General features: G+C 39.8%; 1 protein-coding gene across 1 annotated transcript in view; it reads right to left on the minus strand.

Annotated features, from left to right (window-relative positions):
* The window catches only part of MAP3K5 (mitogen-activated protein kinase kinase kinase 5), a 194,390-nt gene that overhangs the window by 53,316 nt on the left and 114,083 nt on the right, over positions 1 to 26,991 (minus strand). The window contains exons 12-14 of the mRNA XM_034990749.1: positions 21,366 to 21,415; positions 18,629 to 18,724; positions 15,760 to 15,841 (exon numbers count right to left, since the gene is read on the minus strand). Of these exons, the coding sequence (XP_034846640.1) occupies positions 15,760 to 15,841; positions 18,629 to 18,724; positions 21,366 to 21,415 (228 nt within the window). The remainder of the gene's footprint in view (positions 1 to 15,759; positions 15,842 to 18,628; positions 18,725 to 21,365; positions 21,416 to 26,991) is intronic.

Raw genomic sequence — 26,991 nt, forward strand, 5'->3', positions numbered from 1 at the left:
AATAGACACTTTTCCAAAGATGACATCCAGATGAATAACAGACGCATGAAAAGATGCTCAACATCACTCAGCATCAGGGAAATCCAAATCAAAACCACAATGAGATACCACCTCACACCTGTCAGAATGGCTAAAATTAACAACGTAAGAAACAACAGGTGTTGGCAAGGATGCGGAGAAAGGGGAACCCTTTTGCACTATTGGTGGGAATGCAAACTGGTGCGGCCACTCTGGAGAATAGTATGGAGGTTCCTCAAAAGTTAAAAATAGAACTACCCTGGGGCGCCTGGGTGGCTCAGTTGGTTAAGCGACTGCCTTCAGCTCAGGTCATGATCCTGGAGTCCCTGGATCGAGTCCCACATCAGGCTCCCTGCTCAGCAGGAAGTCTGCTTCTCCCTCTGACCCTCCTCCCTCTCATGCTCTCTGTCTCTCATTGTCTCTCTCGCAAATAAATAAAATCTTAAAAAAAAAATAAAAAAAAAATAGAACTACCCTATGATCCAGCAATTGCACCACTAGGTATTTACCCAAAGGATACAAAAGTACAGATTCAAAGGGGCACATGCACCCTGAAGTTTATAGCAGCATTATCAACAATAGCCAAACCATGGAGAGAGCCCAAGTGTCCATCGACTGATGAATGGATAAAGAAGATGAGGTATATAATATATAATGAAATGTTACTCAGCCATCAAAAAAAAATGAAGTCTTGCTTGCCATTTGCAATGACATGGATGGAGCTAGAGTGTATTATGCTAAGTGAAACAAGTCAGTCAGTGAAAGACAAATACCATACGATCTTACTCTTATGTGGAGTTTAAAAAAAACCAAACAGATAAACATATGGGAAGGGGAAAAAAAGGAAAAGAGAGAGGGAAACAAACCATAAGGGACTCTTAACAAGAGAAAACAAACTGAGGGTTGATGAAAGGAGGTGGGTGGGGGATGGGCTAGATGGGTGATGGGTATTAAAGACGGCACTTGTGATGAGCACTGGGTGTTGTATTTAAGGGATGAACCACTGAATTCTACTCCTGAAACCAATATTGCACTGTATATTAACTAAAATTTAAATTAAAAAAATGAAAAATAGGAAAATTTCATCTTTAATGTAAAAGGAAATATCTACAGCCCTAAATCTCAAGCTGTCAAGCGTCTCAGTCACATATGGAAAACCCATCAAAATAAAAGGGGTTTCGAGAGTATTTGGTAGAGACCTCCTGAGACGTGGAGGAGTCATCCAAAAAGGCCTATTTTTGGTGTCAGAATGAAACTACCAAATGTAGGGCCACTGAAAGGTCAAGACATGTCTTTGCAGAAACCCAGTGTAGCTGGATTCAACTCACAGAAGGGTCTGAATTAGCCATTAAAAAAATTTATTTTTAACCTTTATAAGCCAGCAAAATTTTTGTTTCTTTTTTGTTGTTGTTTTTGTAATTTTGTCTGTTTCTTTTTCTTTTTTTATTCAAGTATAATTACCACACAATGTTACATTAGTTTCAGGTATACAATACAATGACTCAATATTTCTATGCATTTCTCAGTGCTCATCAGGATAAGTGTACTCTTACTCTCCTTTACCTATTTCGCCCATCCCCTCACCCACATCCCCTCTAGCAACCATCAGTTTGTTCCCTCTGTATTGAAGAATCTGGGTTTTTTTTGTTCATCTCTTTCTGTTTGCTTTGTTTCTTAAATTCCACAAATGAGTGAGATCATATGGGTATTTGTCTTTCTCTGACTGATTTCACTTAGCATAATACGCTCTAGCTCCATCCATGTTGGTACAAATGGCAAGATTTCATTCTTTTTTATGGCTAATATTTTTATGACTAATAATACATATATATTGCCTATAATATATATATAGAACATCTTCTTTATCCATTCATCTGTCAATGAACACATGGGTTACTTCCAACACAGGGCTTGAACTCACGACCCTGAGATCAAGACCTGAGCCGAGACCAAGAGCTGCTTAACAGAATGAGCCACCCAGGAACCCCTGGATGCCTTTTATTTCTTTTTGTTGTCTGATTGCTGCAGCTAGGACTTCCAGTACTATGCTAAATGAAAGTGGTGAGAGTTAACATCCTTGCCTTGTTCCTGACCTTAGGGGAAAAGCTTTCAGTTCTTTAACATTGAATATGATATTAGCTGTGAGTTTTCCATATATGTCTTTATTATGTTGAGGTATGTTCCCTCTAAACCTACTTTGTTGAGGGTTTTTATCATGAATGGATGTTGTACTTTGTCAAATGTTTTTTTCTACATTTACTGAAATGATCATATGGTTTTTATCCTTTCTCTTGTTGATGTGATATATCATGTTGAATATTTTTTAAATGTATTGTTGGATTTGGCTTGCTTATATTTTGTGGAGGATTCTTCATCTATGTTCATCAGATATTTGCCTGCAGTTTTTTCTTTTCTTTTCTTTTTTTAGTGTCTTTATCTGGTTTTGGTATCAGGGTAATGCTCACCTCATAGAATGAATTGGAAGCTTTCCTTCCTCTCCTGTTTTTTTTGGGGGTTTTTTTGGTAATAGTTTGAGAAGAATAGGTATTACCTTCTCTTTAAATGTTTGGCAGAATTCACCCATGAAGCCATCTGGTCCTGGGCTTTTTAATTTTTTTTGAGAGATTTTGATTACTGATTCAATTTCATTGCTAGTAATTGATCTGTTTAAATTTTCTATTTCTTCCTGATTCAGATTTGGAAGGTTTTATGTTTCTAGGAACTTACTCATTTTTCTGAGGTTGTCCAATTTGTTGGCATATAATTGTTCATAATATTCTCTTATAATCCTTCCTATTTCTGTGGTACCAGTTATTTTTTCTCCTTCATTTCTGATTTTATTTGACTCCTCTTTCTTTGTTCTTTTTTTTGGATGAGTCTATCTAAAGGCTTATCAATTTTGTTGATCTTTTCAAAGAACCAACTCCTGGTTTCACTGATTTATTCTATTGGTTATTTTTTAATCTCTATTTCATTTATTTCTGTTCTAATCTTTATAATTTCCTATTTCTATTGGTGTTGGGGTTGATTTTTTTTTTTAAGTTCCTTTAAGTGTAAGATTCGGTTTTTTATTTGAGATATTCTTGCTTCTTGAGGTAGGCTTGGATTGCTACAATATTCCCTCCCAGAATAGCTTTTGCTGCATCCCCAAGATTTTGGACTGTTGTATTTTCATTTTCATTTGTCTCCATGCATTTTTTAATTTTCTCTTTGATTTCTTGATTGACCCACTCATTGTTCAGTGGCATGTTATTTAGCCTCCATGTATTTGTGTTCTTTCCAGATTTTTTTCATGTGATTGAGTTCTAGTTTCACACCATTGTGGTCAGAAAAGATGCATGATATGATTTCAATCTTTCTGAATTTATTGAGACTTGTTTTGTGGCCTAATGTGATCTATTCTGGAGAATGTTCTATGTGCACTTCAAAAAAATATGTATTGTGCTTTTTTGGGATGGAATGTTCTAAATATATGTTAGGTCCATCTGGTCCAATGTCTCATGCAAAGTCACTGTTTCCTTGCTGATTTTCTGTTGAGATGGTCTATCCATTGATGTAGGTGGGGTGTTAAAGTTCCCTACTATTATTATTATTTTTTAAAGATTTTTATTTATTTATTTGACAGAGAGAGATAGCGAGAGCAGGAACACAAGCAGGGGGAGTGGGAGAGGGAGAAGCAGGCTTCCTGCCAAGCAGGGAGCCCGATGTGGGACTCGATCCCAGGACCCTGGGATCATGACCTGAGCTGAAGGCAGAAGCTTAACGACTGAGCCACCCAGGCGCCCAGTTCCCTACTATTATTATATTACTGTCAATTTCTTCCTTATGTCTGTTAATAGTTGCTTTATGTATTAGGTGCTCTATTGCATAAATATTTGCAATTTTATATCCTCTTGTTGGATGGCTCCCTTTATCAATATGTAGTGTCCTTTTTGGTCTTTTGTTAGTCTTTGTTTTAGTCTATTTTGTTTCATATACATACTGCTATCCCAGCTTTCCTTTTGCTTCAATTTGCATGGTAAATGTTCTTCTATCTCCTCATTTTCAGTCTGCAGGTGTCTTTAGGTCTGAAGTGAGTCTCTGGTACGCAGCACATAGATGGGTCTTGCTTTTTTATATAGTCACCCTATATCTTTTAACTGGAGCATGTAGTCCATTATTTACATTCAAAGTAATTACTGAGGTATATAATTAATGCCATTTTATTACTTGTTTTATGGTTGTTTTTGTAGTTCTCTGTTCTTTCTCCTTTTGCTCTCTTCCCCTGTCGTTTGATGGCTTTCTTTAATGATATGCTTGGATTCCTTTCTCTTTATTGTTTGTGTATCTATTCTAGGTTTTTGATTTGTGGTTGCCATTAGATTCATATATAACATCTTATGCACATAGCAGTCTCTATTACCCAAGAAAATAGGAAGTGGGCTCTGGTACTGGCAATATGTGGACTTGGTATTTGGAAGACTTCCTGCTAAAAACATCCACATAAAATAAAATAGACACACTTTTTTTTTTAGAGGGATATATATATAGAGAGAGAGCATGCGAGTGGCAGGGGAAGGGCACAGGGGGAGGAGAGAGAATCTTAAGCAGGCTCCACACTCAGTGCAGAGCCTGATGCAGGGCTCAATCTCATGACCCTGAGATCATGACCTGAGCTGAAATCAAGAGTCTGACACTTGACCAACTGAGCCACCCAGGCACCCCAAAATAGACACATTTTTAAATGCCTACCAGGGCTTACAAAAAAGTAAAGAAGACTGCCAGGAGCCAGAAATAAAGAGAAAGAGGACCACTTGAGAGGTAATCGTAATCGATGTCCCTGCAGCCCAAGGGGTGGGGATGAGGGCTGGGCTTTCAGTCTCATTAATTTTGGGCAGAGGTTGGCAAATGCTTTCTCTAAGGGGCCAGATATTGAATACTTTCAGATTTGTGGGCCATATGATCTCTGTGGCAACTATTGAACTCTGCCATTGTAGCATGAAAATAGCTCAGTCAATATATAAACAGGTGGGCATGGTTGTGTTCCAGTAAAACTTCTTTACTGGACGAATAGGGTAGTGGCAGGCTGTATTTGGCCTTTGGGCTATAGTCTGTCAACCCCTTATCTGGTACTTTCGTCTTAATGCCCATGAAGGGATAGGAAATGGGGCCTTGTGCTTATGCCAGGTGAAGAGCTGGGCCCTTGAAATCAGGGTCTTTGAAGGACTATAACTTGATAAAAGGGCAAATTAGAATAGAGTTAGCCCACTGCACTGGGAAACAAAAATAGAGCTCATCTGTCTTAAACTGAGCTCTGGGTGGACAAAAAGAATACTTTCTGAATACTCTGAATACTTTCAACCATAGGCTGATCCTCATGGTTTAGTTCAAATTTACACTTATCATGATACCTATAATTGATCTTGAGCCTGGGACATCCCTGGAGTGCTAGCAGAAACAAAGCAAAAACATTTTAAAGGGAGACTCCCTTAAGACGGACTATGCAGGATTCTGACTCATAATACATCATTGAAATTGAGCTCACAACCCTAAATTTTAAAACATATAAGGAAATAATTCACCACCAGGGAGTTAGCAGATTTGATAAATATCAATCTCCCTAAACTTCATAAAGTAAAAGAAACAAAAACTTTAGAATAAGTACATTTAACATAAAGATATAAAATAAGAAATCAATAAGCAGGAGAAAAGGATAAGACATTCTAAAAAAGGCCAGGCAGATGTGAGACAGAATCAAACATAACTTCTGGAAACTGAGCCCTAAGTAGGAAAAATAAAAAATAAATGCACACGCAGACACGGTATAGGGAAATTACAAAATGAAAAGCAAACAGAAGATCAAAAAGGAAGCAGACATAAAAAGGACAAATTAACTACAAAGGTAGTAATCAGATCACTCTGCAAACTCTCCAGGGTACACACATTTGACTTGAGGGACCACTGCCAAGGAGGATGAGGAAAATTTGGTTTTGTCTTTACCAGCTTCAGTTTATTTGTTTCCAACAGGTTTCTAAGCACTGATAGAAAGCAATTAGTTGTATTCTCCTGGGGAAAACTATGCCCAATACCAAGCCAGGACTGGGTGAGCACTGACTTCCCTATCAGGGACCCTTCTCTGGCTAAGGACAGACACCACGCATCTTGGAAGGGACGCATCTTACTTTCCCATTGGCAACACTGCACCCCATGTACATAAAAGAATACTCCTGTTCCGGATGTCTAATGTAAGGCCGAAGACTGTCCTAGTCCAGAGCAGAACGTCTGGCATGTTTTCAGGGTGAAGGAATAGTGAGCAGGAATCGTTCAGCAACTTACTCAGATTGGAAGGTAACACGGGGCTCCAGCAAAGAGGCAGTCAAACTAGTCAAAAAATTCCACCAAAAAGAGCCTAAGACTCCACACCCAATTCCTGTGGCCCAGACTCCCATCGTGCTGTGCCACACATGTAGGAAATCTACCAGCCAGGACCCAGCAGGAGGCAGGGCAGGGACCATCACCAAAGGAGTTCATCTCTGCCAAGATGCCCTATCAAGGGCATACACACCTACACACTGAACCTAGTACTACCACCATCTTACATTATCATGATGCTTTATAATTTAAAAGAAAAAAATCAACTGTCCATAACCTATCTCATTTGATGGTCATAATAAGCCTGTCATAGTAGGGAAGGTCTATGATTAGCTTCAATTTACAAATGATCAGAAATATCTTTTCCAGTGAAACAATTAGAGCTGTGGTTTATACCCAGCTCATGAGTCCTGATTTAGTGTTCTTACCACTACCAATGTTGTAGGGATAGTCTTACTTCTGTTTCCAAACACCGTTAGGATAAAGGTATTCCAGTGTGTCATCAATATTCATGGAACATTCATTCTCTTATTCAAACAGATATCTGGGAGATATCTGGTGGCTGTCGTAGACTCCATTCTTTCCTTTTCCTTACTCCCCAAATCCAACTGATTGCCAAATGCTATCAGGTGTATCTGCTTTTGCCTTGAATCAGGCCTTCCTTGCTTTTCTTCTGTACTAATTCTACAGACTCTTAACTGCCTTTCCTTGTCCCCTCCTCTCTTGTTGCCCAGTTCCCTGATCCGCTCTCCTTAAGATGGCAGTGTATTTTCCAAAGTCCAAACTTCCAAAGTGAGCTGTCCAAGTCTGTACCATTGCCTCTGCTTTATTAAACGGTTTCTCATTACTTTCCGAGTCAAAGCCAAACTCCTTAGCATGGCGTAAATGCCCCTCAGCTTCTCTGTGCTGCCTCTGTGTCCAGCCTTCTCTCTCCTCCAAAATCTCTCAGTGAGGTTCCCGAGATCTTTGTGCCTTTCCACATGCTGTGTCTTCTACCTCGGTAATTCTGCCTCGTCTTTCAAAACCAAGCTCTAGGAAGCTTTCCTGAACTGTCTACCTGACCATCGAGAGCTGGGTTACTTTCTGGTCTGATGTGCTCCCAAGGCTTTCTGCCCTTACTCATGCTTTGGTAACTCTTCCTTCTCTTGCTCAGTCTGCATCCCCATCTGGACTCTGAACTTTGTGAGAGCTACAATTTATCTTTAATTGCTCTACCCCTAGTATTGGCAATATCTGGTTTGTAGATGCTCAGTAATTATTTACTTAACTGATTAATCAGGATATAGAAAATTTGATGAGAACCACTTTTTTTTTTTTTTAATAAACCGGGTGCCAAAACAAAACATTGAAAGTCAGCATCAGTTTAATTTTGGTTGAAACGGAGTTTTGCTGCAGGCATATTTATATAGTACAGTGAAGAATATATAAACCTCAATGAGGCTGCCCCAGTTTTAGTTCACCTCTGGAATCCAAAGCATCAAAAGACTTTTCTTTTTTAAAAGATTGTTTATTAGGTATGGCAGACGATTCCTGTTGAACAAAGCGGTCACAGTAAAAATCAAAAAGGACTTTTAATAAGACCAAAGGGATTGAAAACCATTCCAGGTGGTAATTGCTGCTTAGTTTTCTTCTTTCTATTCTTAACCATACAGAGAGATACAAATTGGAAAGGCAGGTTTGAGGAGACTGGCCTGGTCAATAAGCCAAAAAAAAAAAAGTAGAACGGAGCTGGGCTACAGGCCAAGGGAACATAAGGTGTGTTAAACTAGAAACATAGAAAACGTTAGGGGTGGAGGAAAGAGTGTATTAAAAAATTGAAGATTACACTGCTTATACTCTGCATTCTATTTCTATGGCAATAGGTTAGTGAATTAGGTTGTTGCTAAGGGAAACAACTGCATTTCGAAGCAATGATGAGAATACTTCTAGAATCATCCCTCTATTGTGGCCTGCCCAGAACAATCTAAGTCTGTACTGGAAAGGGAATCAGCGTAGGAAGACAATATTGACAAGGCCAAACAACAAAGTGGTGATTCACTTAGTTCCCGTGCTGTCAAGGGACCTGGGGTTAAAAAAGCCACCTTCCAAAGGCCATGCACTTCCCTCTGGGGGTTAATTACATTAGGTGAATGGTCACCTCAAAGACCCACATGGTAGCTTCGTTAATTTTAGGTCTGTATTGCCTTCTTAATATGTAAATGTCAAAAACATTAATAATGATTAATAACATTAACAAAATGCTAAAAATGCTTAGGTTCAAATATCCAGTTTGATAGATCTCTTCTCCCTCGGGCCTTTATTCAAATATCACCTTCTCAATGAGCCTTCCCTGGCTTATTGGTCTAAACTTGCATGCTCTGTTACAGTGTAACTTTCTGAACCCTTCCCTGCTTCATTTTTCTCCTTAACACTGATGATTATCAAACATGCTATGTATTTTACTTATTTATGTTGTTTATTGTTGGTGTTTTGCTAGAATGTAAGCTCACTGAGGGCAGATTTTTCTCAATTTTTTCTCTGTTGTATCCCCAGCACCTAGAATAATGACAATCACATAGTGTGTGACTAAATATTCATTGAGTGAATTGAATTTATACCCGTCAATGTGGTATAAAGATGAGTTTAAGCTGAAAACATCTGAATCAACAGCAGCTGCATTAAAAAACCTTACCTAAACCTCTTTTGCTGGCTTAAACAAAGCCTCCTGAAAATACAGCTGCCAAAATCCCATCTCTGGGAGGTTTAGGACCACTCGTACCTGGATGAGAAATTACATAAACAAAACCTTGCCAAAAAGTTTTTGCCTTCCACTTTTTTCTCATTTGTTTCCCACCATGTGCTTTTCCTTAAAGTCCTAAGAAGGGCTTTTCTTAGTAGGATAAACAAACTTAACTCTAGCTGATCAGAAGCCAGTTTAAGTGCTCCCATATACCTGAATAAACCTTGTCTTTTCTCTTGTTAATCTGTCTTTTGTCAGTTAATTTGCAGGTCCCCAATCACTGAACCTAAGTTGATAGAAGAAAAAGTTTTTTTTTTCCCTCTCAACAGAATGAAAGAATGAGTAACAAACTGGTACTCATATCATACAACTATAAGTGATATATGTTGTCAGTGTAGTAAATGTGGGTGTTGAGCTTCAGATATGTGCAAAAACAGAAATGGGATGTTAAAGACAAACAAACCAATGGGCTGATGATTCCAAATTGATTTAAATGAATCTAAATCATAATTCACTATTAATGTTTGTGAAGCAAATCATCAGAAAAGGGAATGGTAAGGTATTTCATCATTCTGCAGATGTTTACATCAAAGGAAAATGTTCCTTTTATCTTGCTTGTCTCTACTTCACCCCACAAGGGGTCAACGTTCTCTTTATGCACACTGGAAAGTAGGTATAGACAGGTTCACGGGGCTAGATGGTATGATTGCTTCAAGTTTAAGTCAGTCATATGCTCATTTTGGTGAAACAGTGAGGTACAAATGAATATATGGGGCGCCTGGGTGGCTCAGTCGTTAAGCGTCTGCCTTCGGCTCAGGTCATGATCCCAGGGTCCTGGGATCAAGTCCCACATCGGGTTCCCTCCTCGGCGGGAAGCCTGCTCTCCCTCTCCCACTCCCGGGGCTTGTGTTCCTGCTCTTGCTATCTCTGTCTCTGTCAAATAAATAAATAAAATCTTTAAAAAAAACAACAACAAATAAATATATGAGAAAGAGGGATAGAGAGGAAAAGGGAGGGCAGGGTGGGGAGGGAAAGAGAGAGAGAGGAGGAGGTACGGAGAGGTAGAATATATGTGTGTGTTTGGGAGAGAAGTGAGGAGGGAGACATAGCATATTTTGTACTGAGGACCAAAAGGACCTCCATGATTTGTATCTGGCTTTTTTTCCTCCAAGGAAATAAAAAAAGAAAGAGATGAAAAGAGAATGAGTTAATAATGCCTTGGTTCTGATGTGCAGCTTGATAACACTGTACATTCTTTCACTGACTTACCATTGATTGAACAACTTTTAAACCGGTGTCACAGCACCTACTCTGTCCCTTCCAATCCATAGCCCTCTCCCCCGTTTGAGATATTTTTAAACAATCTGGCTTTATCACACACCACCTTCAAGCCCTTCCAAGCCTTCTGATCTGATTGAACTACTTCTGCTTGGATGCCTCATACCATGTGAGGCTATGTGATTAGAAAGGACACAGAGCCACAGCCCTGCTCTGGGATGTTCACAGTCCGGTGCAGGCTCCCGTTACAATGCAATGAGAAGACCTAGGGTGGAGAAGGGGGCCGGGAATGCGAGGAGAGCAGAGAAGAGTGAGAGGTGGTGTTGAGAAATGACACTTGACTTGTATCTCAAAAAACGAGGATGCAGCCACCAGGTGGGACAGAGAAGAAAAAGCATGTGGAGTTGGGCATCTGCAGATCAAGCCCAGGGGCAGGAAAGGTTGGCCTTCTGGAAAATGGAAAAGAGTTTGGCAATCCCAGCCCACGAGGTGGAAAGGCAAGGCTATGTTCCAGCCAGAGGGTTGAGAACATTGTATCTGTGGAAACCTTCTACAAAGAGTAGCATCAAAGGTTTTTAATGAGGGGAGTCACAGGATAAGATCGTGTGAGAGATCTCTCTGATGATGACAGAGACGCATACTGATGGCAGGAGAGAGATGAGGTCACAGGAGGGGTGGTGAAGACCTGAGATGGGGGAATGACGGAGAGGATTAGGTGACTGGGCTGGAGGGACCTCGTGGTGTGAGGAGGGAGAGAGGCCGAACAGGAGTTTCTCCCAGGAGGCTGCTGGGTAGATGCCCAAGGTGTTAGTGAAAATCTGGAAGGCTGAGAGAACAAAGTAGGGACTACAGTTGATACGTGTTAGAACTCTTATGGTTAATGGCAATCAACTGTTCAGTGATTTCAATATAAATTTACCGATCTATTAAATTATTTAAGATTTGGCTTCATTACCCCCCACGTCAAAATACATCCTTAAGTCAAAAACCACGGCCTTGAATCAAAAGAAGCTGTTTCTCTTTCTGTTCAAAAGCAGAAAAGTCCTCTGATAGTGGGATTGATCTATATTTGAAATAACCTTGCACAGTTTGTACTAATCTTGAAAAATTATACAAATTAGAGCTAGGAAAGCATATTTTAGGTGTTCTTGGTCCACTCTCACTTGAGAAGTGAGAAGAATAAAATCATTTTAGCCCAGCCAAGAGTATGAATTTTGTCCAAAGTTATAAAACTGGCCATTAGCAAAATGACAACTAGAATCCAAGGCTCCTGACCCCCGCACAGGGATTTCAGTAGAGTCAGGTTTGATCAGTTGGACGAGGGAGCTGACCATGACCCCAAGGCGGCTGAATCCCTCCCACAATTGTACCGCTTCTAAGAAACCTTATTATTCAAATCAGAAAGAAAAGCAGATCTTAATATGGGCTTCAGATAAGAAGTCTGTCAAACATCTAGAAGTCTAGGGATTAGCTTCAAATTTGTAGTTTATAGAACCACATTGATAGTTCAAGTTTGCCAATGTTGACAACACCCTAAGTGAGGTTAACATTAAAGAATATTTGATCTTTCCAACATTTTAATTTTGCCGTGGGCCTAGCTTCCCAGAGGCTTCAGGAATAATTGACACATGCATTGAAACAACTTTAATTTATAATTATATATATATATATATATATATATATATATAATAATAATCCCCAGCTGAGGTGATGATCAGAAAGCAACTATTCTGCATATACATCTTAATCGCCGTGTAAAGGTGGTCTCTAAAGAATCCTTCTTGTTTACATTATCAGAAATGGGAAGTAGAGGAATTATTTTTTTGTGTGTCATTCACGGGCTGACGGTCAAGTCTAGTTTGTGGTAATGAAATGAGAGAATTCATTTTTTTTTTTTAAAGATTTTATTTATTTATTTGAGACAGAGAGAATGAGATACAGAGAGCATGAGAGGGAGGAGGGTAGAGGGAGAAGCAGATTCCCTGCCGAGCAGGGAGCCCGATGCGGGACTCGATCCCAGGACTCCGGGATCATGACCTGAGCCGAAGGCAGTCGCTTAACCAACTGAGCCACCCAGGCACCCTGAGAGAATTCATTTTAATCAAATATTTGGAACACCAATAAAATAATTTTAAATTAAGAATGTTGAAAATATCCAGGAAATGGGGGTGCCTGGGTGGCTCAGTTGGTAAGCGTCTGCCTTCGGCTCAGGTCACGATCCCAGGGTCCTGGGATCGAGCCCCGCATCGGGCTCCCTACTCAGCGGGAAGCCTGCTTCTCCCTCTCCCGCCCCCCCTGCTTGTGTTCCCTCTCTCGCTGTGTCTCTCTCTGTCAAATAAATAAATAAAATCTTTAAAAAAAATAGAAAAAAAAGAAAAAAGAAAATATCCAGGAAATGTAATCATGAACTTATCCTAAGTGAGGCGAAAATATAAGTTCAGGCAATTTAGTGACTCATATTGTAAAGGTGCACTGGCTACAAAGGGAGATTCGGTGAGAGGGAGAGTGAAGATGGATGTCATCATGTTCGCAGCCCAGAACATCATCGCAATCCCCGTTCATTACTGTTGTGCCCACAAACACCCCCCTCACACCCCCCCCCAACACCCAAATGTCAGCAAGGTCACTACTTGGGGTTTAATGGCAAACTACCCAAAACACTTAAAATAAGTATGCTTGAATTCCCTGTATATGCTATACAGTCCACTGGGAATGCTGTAGAAGCCATTCTATGTCCAAGATTTTAAATTATTCTGAGCGCATGCAAAAGACAGAGTGTATGAGTGTTTTTCTAACATGAAAAGAATAGTATCCCTGCACTTACTCGAGAAGGGTGAGTTAGGAGCACTTTGATGAATCAGCAATACTGTGTAAGCTGGTTTTTGTGAGGTCAGCACAGCAACTAAAACCCTTGGGCTATTCCTACGGACTGGAGCATTCCCCTCCTTATTTGGTTGGCTGATTGTTCTCAGTACTTGAAAAAGGACTGTCTGACCAGGAAGAGCCCTGCACACAGCCACCCCACTTATTACTGTATCCAGATCAAAGGATCTTGATTCTGTATCTTCTTGGGAGCTCTTTAAAAAGTGATCTACCTACCTTTTTTTTTTTTTTTTTTTACATTATAGGAAACTGAGTCTTAGAAAAATCAGCTGGTAAAATTCATCACAAATTCTAAGGCAATTGGACCTGTGTTATGCTATGCATATGGTTAAAGTGGTTCCCGGAGTAGAGTCTAAACTGTTGATTTGGGTGCCTGGGTGGCTCAGTTGGTTAAGCGACTGCCTTCAGCTCAGGTCATGATCCTGGAGTCCCGGGATCGAGTCCCATATCGGGCTCCTTGCTCAGCAGGGGGTCTGCTTCTCCCTCTGACCCTCCCCCCTCTCATGTGCTCTCTCTTTCTCATTCTCTCTCTCTCAAATAAATAAATAAAATCTTTAAAAAAAAAAATAAACTGTTGATTTAATCAATTAAGAAGACCACGTTGTCTCATATGGAGACCACAGCCTGGCTGTGCTATGTGTATTTTTGGTACAATGGATTTTGTTCCACAAAGAAGGGTATAAAATAAAGGATAGCTCTCACTGGTTAAAAAAAGCCAGCATTTTATGACATTGCAGAGGAACTTTATGGATTTTCCAGTCCACCCACTTCATCATTTTATATTTACTAATAAAACTGTTTCACTTTCATTGTCTTTGCTACCCTTTACTTTGGTCATTGCTGTGTATCAAGTGACTAAATTTAAACCAAATAAAAACAGAGATAATGAGGTCTAGTCAAGGAGCACTGATGTAGGAGCCAAGAGATCTAATTCCTAACAAAATCACTTGAATAAGAAAATACAAAATTGTAAAATATAAAATATATACAAATAAGTATTGTCTGTTACTCCCATAGACAACAAGTTAATGCATGGGGAAACTTTTTTTATTTTTTTCAAATCAGATCCTATCATCTTTTTATAACTTTAATGAAAGAGCCTTAGGCTTACCTAGGAACATCAAAGCTATACAACTGCTAGATAATTATAGAACTTCACTCTGGACAGAGTCAACACTTGGTTATTCTATTGAAATTTTCCTTCAGTTGCTACCTTACGACTTCAATATTTTTATAAAAGTTCTAGTATGTGGGATGACATTAATAAATGAGTGTACCAGTCAGGCTGGTGCTCTAGCTTCTTCAATTTCACTTTAGCACTAGGAATGACATTTTCAGTATTGCTTGGATTTTGAATGTTGTCCCAAGTCCAACACTGGGCAGGGCTTGGAGAAAAAGCTGGCCTACTGTCACGCCTGGAGGAGGGTCAACTTTCTGAAGATGCTCACGATCCGGGGGTCAGCCCTCTTGGGACACTCCAGCACCAGTCCTTGCAGTGATGGAAGGTTCTTTATCCCAGAGGAACCATGACAGAGAAAATGGACATGATCTAGGAATAGATGTCTGCAGTGTCGTGTGTCCATGAGGTAGAAGTCAGAGGACTGGGGTTGCGAGGAACAGTATTTCAGGTGACTATTACCTCCTCTCTGTATTCCATTAATCTTCCATTGGTCCAGGTCCTCTGTGTAGCATACAAAGGAGGGCCATGGCCATAGTGCCATTCAGAATTTTCACCGAATTCTGCTTGTTTGAATTGCACATATCTCAGAGGAACATAAAAAATGCCAGGGCACTGTGGCCCGTGCATGGAGGGTAATCAACATCCTCACAGATAACAAAGCACAGTTACTCACTGTCAGGTAAGCAAAATACCAAAACTCAGTGTTTGCAAATAAGAGTTCTCCAATGTTTGCTTTTTAGCTTTTTTTTTTTTTTTAAGATTTATTTATTTTAGAGAGAGACAGAGAGAGCGCCTACCTCTGTGAGCAGGGGGAGGGGCAGAGGGAGAGGGAGACAAGCAGACTCCCTGCTCAGTGCGGAGTGGGACATGGGGCTCCATTCCAGGACCCTGAGATCATGACCTGAGCTAAAATCAAGGGTTGGCCGCTTAACTGACTGAGCAACCCAGGTTCCCCTTTTCAGCTCTTTTTTAACAAGGAATTCCAGAAGTTGCCTTCAGCATTAAGGGAAAGCTCACAGACCACCACTTACATGTCCTCCCCGCTACGCATACCCCAGTAAGACTTTAAATAGTTCATTTTTTTAAAAAACCACAAAAAAGGGGCACCTGGGTGGCTCAGTCGGTTAAGTGTCTGCCTTCGGCTCAGGTCATGATCTCAGGGTCCTGGGATGGAGCCCTGTGTCGGGCTCCCTGCTCAGCAGAGAGTCTGCTTCTCCCTCTGTCTCTCCCCCTGCTTGTGCTCTCTCTCAAATAAATAAATAAAATCTTAAAAAAAAAAAAAAAGCCACAGAGAAACTCTGTAAAATGAACATGCAACCAGAGTCATTACCTCCAGGGAGTCACTTTCACAATCTCCTTCCTCCGTGCCTCTCCCCTTCTCTTCAGTGATGGTGTTCACCATTTCAAAAAACCTACAATGAGAGTTGGTATGTGGTCACTCATAATACATCTGATATTAAATATAAGCAAGTACGTTCCAACATGACTTCAGAGCAAAAAATGGGAGCTAAGAGACTTTCTAAAATCAGGCAATAAACAAACTATCAGTATCAGCAGGAAAAATATGATTTTTCAGAAAGAAAAACACAGGCTGGTAGGATTGTCCAACCTAATGCCTCACTTCAAATAATAGTAATGTGATATGTTATAGAATCAGAACGATGAAGCTAGACAATGTCATAGAAATGTGAAGACTGTGGACTTGGGTGTCAGGTCAAGATTGCTAGTATTTGTGTGATTTTGGGCAAGCTCCTCCACCTCTCTGAGCCTCACCCCTTCATTACAAAAATAGGGACTATAGAAGTATCTAACTTAAAGGTTGTTAGGAAGATGACTTGACATAATACTTGTAAAGTGCTTAACAGAGTGCACTCATTAAAATTAGCTATTATCGTTTTGCTGATGGTCATATTATTATTTAAAATGGGAATTAACAAAAAATACCCAAATTCTGGAGTAGTGTCTCTAAATTCTGAGGTGACTATTTGATATAGTGTTGGCCACTACAACATTTGATCTCAGTTATTAAATATTTTGCCTTTAACATCACAAATATGGTGTTTCATAAACACAACCTGCAGAACACCAATATGAATTAGGAACAGCAGGCTTGTATGTGTGTGAAAGAAGCCACCTCTTTTTTGGTGACATTTTCTTCAGGAACTCTTCTTGTGAAGTTGTTTTTTTTTTTTTTTTTTTTCCTGTAGACCATTTCAGAGCCAAGAAAAATAGTTATAACAAGAAACAGATCTGCTCCCTGTAACACTAGCTGTGTCTAGTCCATTCAGAGGGGATGCTAACCATTCACAGACTTAAAGCATGGGAGCCACTATGAATAGGGGCTGATGGTCTCACAGGCAGGTCACGTTCTGCACTGCCAGCCCAAGGGAAGAGCAGGTTGTGTGGGATAAGAAAAATCTAGCTTCCACAACTCGGAACCTTTCTTTCTCTATACCTCTTTTTAATCCATCCATCCATCCATCCATCCATCCATCCATCCATCCATCCATCCATCCAACCAACAAATACTCATCAAGTGTCTACTAGGATCGAAAACTATTCTGGCCTTTGGAACTGTGACAAGGAACAAAACAGACAAAGCCCATCTGGGAGTTTGGAACCTATCGTTGGAGTTGCATGTGGTGCCTACTTCCCCACTCTTCCTTTCTCTTTACACATTTCTTGGAGTCAGTGACAAGAAAAAGAAGTTCCCAAGCCTGATCAGAGTAACAGTATGCTCTGATGAAGATTAAATATCCTGATGAGTTAGAGACAAAGGTAAATTCAACCAAGAGGAAGAAGAAAGTGACAGACCTAAAAAAAATCTGACTTTAAAGACAGACTTTAAGATCTGGGGTAAAGACTTCCATCAGCTATTCATACAGTTTTTCAACATGAACATCTCTAAGCAGAATATAACACAGTGGGATGGGAACACAGTGTAATTTTTTGGAGCCTGTCTTCTAGAGTCACATGTACTTGGTCCAAATCCCAGATGTTCATTTTTTGCTATATATGATTTTAAGCTCATTGAACTATCTATGACTCTTTTTTTTTTAACTCTTTTCAATGAAGATGTTTATATTAGCTACCTAACAGTTTTTATTTGAAGATTAAAATAGATATTAGATCTGGGGTAAGCACTCCATAAATCTTGGCTATCATTATCATAGAAACAAATCAGTAGCCTCGAGAATTTAAGTAGAAAAGTTGACCATATTTGTGCTAGGAATTATTTTTTATTTCCAAATCTTTTTACTACTTGTTTTATAATAATAAAGATAAAACTATAGCCATATAGTTCTATAGCCAACTATAGAATTATGGATTTACAAACATTTTATTTGGTACCAAGATAAAAATAACTGACTGTATACTGTAACTAGTATATTAGTCATTTATCATGGGGTCAGACAGTAGCTATTTGAATAAGAACAACCCTCAGGAAAATTTTAAGTCCAAGTTGGCTTCTACCCGCACTTCGGTTTCTAAATTGTTGCTCACTTGCCTACATCCCCACAGTCAGTCTCTATGTCCTAAGGGAACATGAAGTACTTAATTATTAGTTCAAGAGAAATATACCCAGGGAGGTTAACACAAGCATACAGTGCAGTACGTGGATTTTTGGACTGTCTTTTATGGGTGTAGATCAGATCACTGGCTCTTAACTAGAACTGTACCCCTACCAGAAAATCCAACATAATTAGTCAGGGGTAGGGCCCAGGCACTTGTTAAAATGCACCAGTTGATTCTAATTTGAACCAGAGTTAAGAGCCATTGTTGCAGAAAACAGTGAGATTATTCACAGAATTCAAGAATGAAAATTTTGGTAATCATCTATTGCAATAAGTGAGCACCTTAAAAAAGAGACATAACAGTTGGCCATTAACTGGCAGGTCTTGGTTAATGTTTTGTCTGTGGAAAAATAAATTATGACTAAGAAAATGCATGGTTTATTAAAGAGAGCCCTCAAGCTGGCCGGTTAGCTCAGTTGGTTAGAGCGTGGTGCTAATAAAGAGAGCCCTCCCCCCCATTCTCTGTTAAACATACCCCATAATTATAAACTATTTGGCCAAATGAAATATTTATATAACCATAGTCATGAATTCCTTAAAGGAACTACATGTTCACTCATTAATTAAAAATAATGATCAGGTAAGAACAGTATTTTTTACACCTAAACAGTGACGAATACGTACTTTTTACAGTGCAGTTCTGTACAGAAATAGATTTGGAAATCATCGGAATTATGAAGCACATAAAGAAAACAGCATCGTTCTTCAAATTTAGAAATACTGAAACAAACAGAAAGAATTATTCAGGGAAATATCAATACTTCTATGAATGTGTAGTGCAAAATAAATACATTTTATATCCAATCCCCATTATGATATCAATGTTGTTTATAACAAAAAGATATAAATAGCACTTGAAGAAGTGATGTTCCCCATACCGCAATACTAAAATTACTTAAGAGTCTGAGAATTGTCCTCCTACTCATATCTGCAGATGGGGTCGCTCTGGGGGGCTGTCAGTACACCTCCGCTATGTATCCCTCCAACTGAGCATGGGAAATTGTCCTGCCTGCTACAGCACCACACTGCATGATGGGAGGAAAGGCGTAAGCATCGGCTGGCTGACTGAGCTCTGTGATTCTGGTTCTGTGGCATCTTTAGAACAATGAAATGTCTCCAAAGCTAGAAAGGCAATGTGTGGAGGCAGGAAAAGCACCTCATCAGTTGTAGGGCTTTTAGAAGTGTGAAGAAATGTGGAGCAGGACTTGGTTCTGATTCAGCAAGTGATTTTAGAGCAATTGAAATAATTTTGAGTCTACCATTCAAGCCATGCTGGTTTTTGCCAAAGGTTAGCAAATATTTCCTGTAATGGGCCAGAGAGTAAATATTTCAAGCTTTGCAGGCCAAACTACTCAGTTTGGCTGTTGGGGCAGCCTTAGACAATACACAAATGAATGAACATGGCTGAGTTCCAATAAAACTTTATTTACAAAAACAGGCAGTGGGCCATATTTGGCCTGTGGACCGTAGTTTGCCAATCCCTCTTTCATGCCTTTGCATCTGCTGTTCCTGCAATTTGGAGTGCACAACATTTTTGACTTTTTAAAGAAATTCTATTCATCATTCAAGGCCCAGCTTAGATCCTACCGTCTCCCTTCCCCACTTCTACCTTAAACAGAAAGACTTTCTCTTGCACCTCTGTTCCTTAAACATAGATCTGTTATTGCTCATCTCACTGTCATCTCAATAATGACTGTATTGTCCTTAGTTGTTAAATGTTCCACTGATGGGCTGTGAGCTCTTTGAGAGTGGGAGTTCATGTCTTAGTCACTGTTGTATTTTTAGCAGAATAGGACTCAACATTTGACACACAGCTGGTGCTCAATAAATGTCCATTGACTGAGCTGAGCAAGGAAGTTCTGAGGTGATGCAAGACAAACTGCTGACTTAGTTGGATTTTTTTTTTTTTTCTGTAGTTATCTCTTTATAAAGGAGGAAGCCAAGAAAAGTTAGCTCCCTTTGAAATCACACACTGGAGCTTACGTTTCTCAACTGTATCAACCAGCAGTAAGCCACATGGAAGCATTCTACGTATATGCTGTGAGATACAACAAAGGTTTACGTAGTGATGCCATCTTTAATTAAAAAAATTTCATTGGAAAATAGATATGATAAGGTGGAATTTATATTACCATACTTTCCTAAATTGTTTAAAATTGTTAAAAATACTGATTGCCTTGGGGCGCCTGGGTGGCTCAGTCGTTAGGCGTCTGCCTTTGGCTCAGGTCATGATCCCAGGGTCCTGGGATCGAGCCCCGCATCGGGCTCCCTGCTCCGCGGGAAGCCTGTTTCTCCCTCTCCCTCTCCTCCTCCTTGTGATCCTGCTCTCACTGTGTCTCTCTCTGTCAAATAAATAAATAAAATCTTTAAAAAAAAAATACTGACTGCCTTGTTAATGACTGATTTTAAAAATTAAATATTAAGAGAGTAAAACTTTATTTGAGAAGGCATGGGTTGGAAAGATACCTAATGAGTCAGTCCATTATCTTGCTTGTTTCTCTGCAGATCACTCATGAGGTAACAGGTGGTTTTACCAGGCAAACTCCAATTATCAGTGACTCAGACGGCTCTACCAGTTCACGCTCCAACAAAACCAATTATTATTATGCCAAAAGCAACAGGGTATTGTGTAACCAGCCTGCAGAAATCTGTTTTTTCTCATTTCTATTATGTGGAGATAAATAGTAGTAAACAGAAGTAATTTGGTTTGAAATTTCCAGGAGCTGGTTTAGCCTGAACTTGATAGAACAAGTATTTAAATGTTTAACCAGTGGCTCTTGGTTCTGGAAAAAATCTCATTTCTAAATCCCAGGAAATGGCATTTCCTGACCTACTGGCATTATGATGCATTGTCAGAACTGAACCAAACTGAAGTGAGCCACTGTAGTCTCAAGAACATGTCATTAAGAGCAACCCGAGGAAAAGTTTTTAAAAAGTGAATTCCCTATCATCTCATTAATAGTTACATTAACTATAGGACACAATCTGATCGATGGCATGTGGTTTTTTGGTTCCATCTAACAATAGATTAGTTCCTGGCATATCAAAAGACTAAAAACCATCCTATCACATAAACCAACAGCTCAACCAGCTAGAGAGGACCCGGATAGCTCACTTTTACTTACACCTTGATTCTGGTCCACAGTCCACATTTACCCCTCATTACATATTTTAAGCAGGTGATAGGCACAGAGTCAGTTCAACTAACAAAGTTTTGTTACAGATGTTTTCATAATGGAGATAGAAAAGGAGGTTGAGCATTTTCATCAGTAGAAGTGTTCTTGAAGTTCTTTGCACTTTTAAATCCTGACTAAAAGTTCTATTGTCTTCCAAGTAAAAAAAATATACCAAGCACACTTACCTCACTCCCCTGACAGAAGAAGCACTAAAATTCCACTCATGTATACCTTTCTAGAACACAGGGGAAGAACAACAAGAACAGCAAACATTGAGTCATCCGAATGAAAATAACATAATTTTGTTTTATTATTTTAAAATAATATACACAGAGTAATTTTCCCTAGTGCATAATTCTTCATGAACCAATTATCTGGATGGAAATTGTAATTCATTTCCAAGCCACAAGGGTGATGTTTATACTGCTTAATAATTTCTGTACTTCAATAAAACAGCTTCCAAGAGAATCTAGGAGAATCAGTGTCATTAAATTCTAAAAACTTGATCTTTAGCAAAGTAACCTAATAACTGTTGTGCCTTAATTTTTAAAATAAAAAACCCAGTGATCAAGGTAATTCAATTATTATAGCTGAGTAATATTTATTTTCTGAGAAAGAAAAACATTAATTTGAATAGAGTCTCTACAAGGTTTTACAGATGATTATTTTTGAATTATCTTTAGTTAAATTTTCAAACTGAAATGGTGGTTCTATGTTTCCAAAAAATAATACAGCAAATATGTCTGTGTGTACATGCATGCAAATAGTGTCCGTCATAGCTACAATGTCTTCTGACCTAATTTATGCAAAATTCAATACAGTAATAAAGTTTGAACATTAAAAAATTTGATTGTCATATGATAAACATGGGTGATTGCAAGGCCAGGATGAAAAAAAATGTAGCAATTTATTTTTTGAGTTTATTACTAAAGCTAAGTTTAAATTAGTATTAAATTCATGTCTTTCAATTAAATAAATTACAAATTGGAGCACATTCCCTATAAAAATATGTCTGGTAACAAAACAGAATTGACAACATAAATATTTTAACGGAAATAAAGTAGTTGATACACATGTCCAAGTTTAGCGAGTGCTGTACAATAGTCCATTCAGATTGCCAATTCAACTTTGTAAATGGGAAACAACCAGGAAAACAAGCTCTTACCCACCCACTTAAAATACTGCCAGGAGCTTGAGGTCTTGGCTGGGCTGAAATGGGTAAGGAAGCCTGTGGCTCTGAGGTGGACCAGAACTCTCCTTTTGGCTGAAGTAAATCAAAAAGCCACAATTTATATCCACAGCTTTGCTTTGCTAGGACCATGCAACTTAACACAAGAATGGATCCTCCCAAGCCCAAAGGAGATGTATGAAAAAACTAGTTTCAACGTACACCAGTTAGGTCATGGGACCTGAATTAACACAGAGCAAATGTTGTGCGGGGCAGCCCAGGAAAGGAAGGGACCGTGGAAAGGTGCTCCTGGAATGTGGCTCTCTTCAGCAGAGGACAGAGGGAGTTAAATTAAAACTGCACCCTGCAGCTTCAGCTGGTAATTTGGAAAGTTGTTTCTAAATCCTGTTGGCCTCAGGTGACCTTCTAAATATATGCGACCCAGGAGTTGGAGCTGTTACCCGCACACTACTTGCATACAATGCAGCCTTATCCTCAGAGCCCCCAACTGAGCTGCTCTCCAAGGCAGCGTCCAGGATCAGGAGGTGGCCGCTGAAGGCATAGCTAACTAGGCGGTTAGGCAAACGTGCACCCGAACAGGGCAACTGGTGCGCACCCACAAGACAGCCGTGGTAAAATCTATCTTTTATCAGCCCTGTTATGGGAACAGCCAAGGAGAGATTTCCCAGATTGATTGGGCTGGTCTTGTAGGAAAGGAGAACAGCATTTCCAGAATGTTAGGTTCCTCAAAGGTGGCAAGTGCTGCCAGCGAATGTTCCATTTTAGTGGTGTGAAGCCCAGGGCCTGCCACGGAGTGATCTGGCATAAGGAGGCCGGTCTCCCCGGCTCCTTTGCTACTGGGACTCACCACATGGAGGCGCTGGTGAGCTACCAAGCCAACAGCTGTGGTAAAAGGGTCCGGGGCCTGTCTGGGAATCTGGGGAAAGGGATTGCCAGAAGCAGAGCTGGGATAATTAGCCTCAACAAGCCCCAGATAGACACTCAAGCTAATTTACTCAGCACAAGCACCATATTGGAGGAACTGGTTAGTCTCAGATCCTATGCCCTGGTCCCTAGAGCAGGGACTAGGAGTTAATATTGAGCTAAAGTGGCAGTCGCAGGAGTTACACACTGGCAGATACTGTTAGTTCCCTAGACAACGGACATGCTTTTCCTTCTTTGCTAACGAAAGCTGAATTTTGTTCGGGTTCAGGTGGCAATGTTTAGGGGTGGGGGCTACTGACTGGTCTAAATCGGGGAGATAAGTCTATTCTCCTTGCTAGTGATTGGTTTAGGCATGAACACACGACACAATTTATGCTACAAAGGAGAGGGCCTGACCCTTTTCCTTCGTGTGCTGAGTGTGAACTGATGCTTCGAGCTGCTATTTAAGGCAAGGAGAGAAAAACCAAGAGCATATAGAGAAGCCACCTCAGAATTCTGATACTGTTCAACCACTGAAATGCCCCCAGAATGATCCCCTGCCCCTCAGAAGTTCTTGTTATGGCAGACAACATTTCCTTATCATTTAAGCCACTTGTAGTTGGGAGTTTTGTAGCTAAAAGCATCCTTGATGGATGAGACTACCATATCATCAAAATCTAGAATCTGAGGTAAACATATTCCCTCATAAATTTCCCCTCAGAGTGGCCGTGGCTGGAGCGGGCGTGAGGTCAGCAGCTCATATTCCACTGGGACCCTGCAGCCTGTTACCTTTCCCTGAGAGACCACCAGATGGGACAGGAGCACTCAGACTCCAAAAAAGGAAGGGATTCTAAACAACAACCTTTTAAAATATCTTAGAAATAATGTTTCTCCTCCTCAATCTAAGTTTTCCTTTCCTGTGCACATGCAGACTTTTTTCAAGTACTAACTTGACTTTAAACAGTAACCATCCATTGAACAAAGAGAGAACTGTTAAAAAGATTAGGATTTCAATTTATTTTGTCCTTGACTTAGAGCAACTCCCTAATAAGAGTCCTTAGACTCTGAGGAATTGGTATAATGATCCTAAAGTCTTGACACTTGCAATATAAAGTGTATACTAGTTCATGTAACTGTTCATTCCACATTTTAGAGTGAAAATCCTGAGAGAAGGAGTGAGTAAAGAAATAAACATGATAAATGAAAAGCAACACTCTCTGTTCTATTCTTAGAAAAAAATGTAAAACATTCTACGACGGGGGTGCCTGGGTGGCTCAGTTGGTTGAGCCTCTGACTCTTGATTTCAGGTCAGGTCATGGTCTGGCGGGGGTGGGGGGGGCAGGGGGGTGGTCGGCGTTGTGAGCTCAGCAGGGAGTCTGCTTGGGATTCTTTCTACCTTGCCCTCTGCCCCTCCCCCAAACTCCCAATCCATGTGCGGGCGCTCTCTCTCTCAAAAATAAAATCTTAAAAAAAAACCCATTCTATGACAAAAAGAATCAATTTCTTGTTTAACATCAGATCTATACCCCTGCTATTTATGTTATTTAATTATAGTTATTACGGTTGCTTTAAACTAACATAATATTAGCAGAGTTATCTTATTTTTATTGCTTGTCCTCATTCTGATGGTATCACTTCTATTTCAAACAGTAGAGACAAAGACAGTGGTAATGAACATGCTATGGATAGAACTAGGGTCTGCAAAGAAACTGACATAACATTCAAGATGGAAACTGATTTAAGAAAGCTTAAATTTTTGAACAAGGAGAATTTTTAGCACAGTGGGGACAATGCAAATGTAATTCTTCTTGATCAAAAGATGGTAAAAGTGGAAACTGGACAACTCACAGCCCAAATCCATAACCCTTCGTAATGCACTCTTTTACATCTTCATTTATTTGCTTCTCAGCATAATATAAAAATTGTCTCTACAACTGTCAAAAAACATAAGAGAGTCAATACAAGGCTAACTTTATTCAACAAAGAACTTCCAGACAACTAGCTGGAAATAGTACTCATTTTCCAAAAATCTCTGGCTTACTTTCTGTTCTTTTTCTGTCTTCTGGCTGTCCACTCATTTTCCTGGCCCTGCTAATTGCTAATTCCTTTAGGCCCATTCTGTTTCCAAGTGTCCTTGGATAACCTTGCTCTTTCCAATCAAGCCTTTGAAAATCTCCTCTCCCAGATAATGTTCATGTTTCCTCTTAGATTTTGTAGTTTCAATTGGATGATTATTTCTGCTTGTGAGAACATATAGGCATATACTTTAAAATAATGTAAATAAAACACTGTGTACTTTAAAACAATGTGCACAACATATATATAGTTACATTAGTTATTCTTTTTTTTTAAGATTTTATTTATTTATTTGATAGAGAGATACACAGCGAGAGAGGGAACACAAGCAGGGGGAGTGGGAGAGGGAGAAGCAGGCTTCCCGCTGAGCAGGGAGCCCGATGCGGGGCTCGATCCCAGGACCCTGGGACCATGACTTGAGCCGAAGGCAGACGCTTAACCATCTGAGCTACCCAGGCACCCCTACATTAGTTATTCTTGATTTTGTCTCTAGACAACTCCACCTAGAGTTCTGCCATCATGCCGGCCATAGATTGGGGGTTCCAAGGACCCCCTTCTTGTGTTTAATTTGCTAGAGTGGCTCATAGAATTCAGGAAAACATTTTACTTACGAGATTACTGGTTTATCATAAAATATGACTCAGGAAACAGCCAGATGGACAAGATGCATAGGGCAAGGTATGGGGGAAGGCCTAAGAGCTTCCGTGACCTCTCTAGGACTGCCATCCTTTCCAAATCTCCACTTGTTCACCTACCTGGAAGCTCTTTGAACCCTGTCCTTTTTGGGTTTTTATGGGGGCTTCATGACATAAGTATGATTGACTAAACCCATTGACCACTAGAGTTCCATTCAACTTCTCCCCTCTCCCCTCCCCAGAGGTCAAGGGGTGGGACTGAAAGTTCTAACCCTCTAATCCCATAGTTAGTTCTCTTGGCAACCAGGCCTCATCATTAGGTGGGTCCAAAAGTCACCTTATTAACATAACAAAAAACCACTTTTATGGCTTTGGGCACTTAGGAAATTCTAAGGGCTTTAGGAAATCTGTGCCAGAAATGACCAAATATTTATTTTTTGCTATAAATCACAATATCACAGTGCCCTAATAAAATACCAACAACCTCCCAAATGATTGCTGCTATGTCATCTAAAGAGCCAAGCCGGGTTAAGTTCTGGGGTTTCAATGTTAGGGTTCAGTTCATATGTGGATTGCCATCATTTTATTATTGTTGTTAAAATATAGTAAGCTTTATTACATGCCAGGCTCTGTGCAATATACTCTACTTACAATAGTTCATTTAATTTTAACAACAACCTTTTGAGGTGGATAGTATTATTACCCCATTCTATAGATGAGGACGCTCCGACGTGGAGAAGCCATGGTGCCAAGGCCAGAGATGGGATCTGAACCTAAGACTATGGACTCAAAGGCATTTTAAAAAAACTGACATTGATATTTTTAAAAATTGCAACCCCATGCCTCCAAATGTACTTCCTAATTCTCCTTTCTGCCATATTTTCCCCTTTAATATACTTCTATATTGCATTTACTTATTGCCTGAGTAGACAGCAGGCATTTTGCTTATTTTGCACACATCTGTTTCCCTAGTGCCTGACACAGTGCCTGGGAGCGCCTGTCACAGAG

The sequence above is a fragment of the Mirounga leonina genome, unplaced genomic scaffold, assembly GCF_011800145.1.
Source record: "Mirounga leonina isolate KUSES-001 unplaced genomic scaffold, KU_Mleo_1.0 Mir_53, whole genome shotgun sequence".
Lineage (NCBI taxonomy): Eukaryota > Metazoa > Chordata > Mammalia > Carnivora > Phocidae > Mirounga > Mirounga leonina.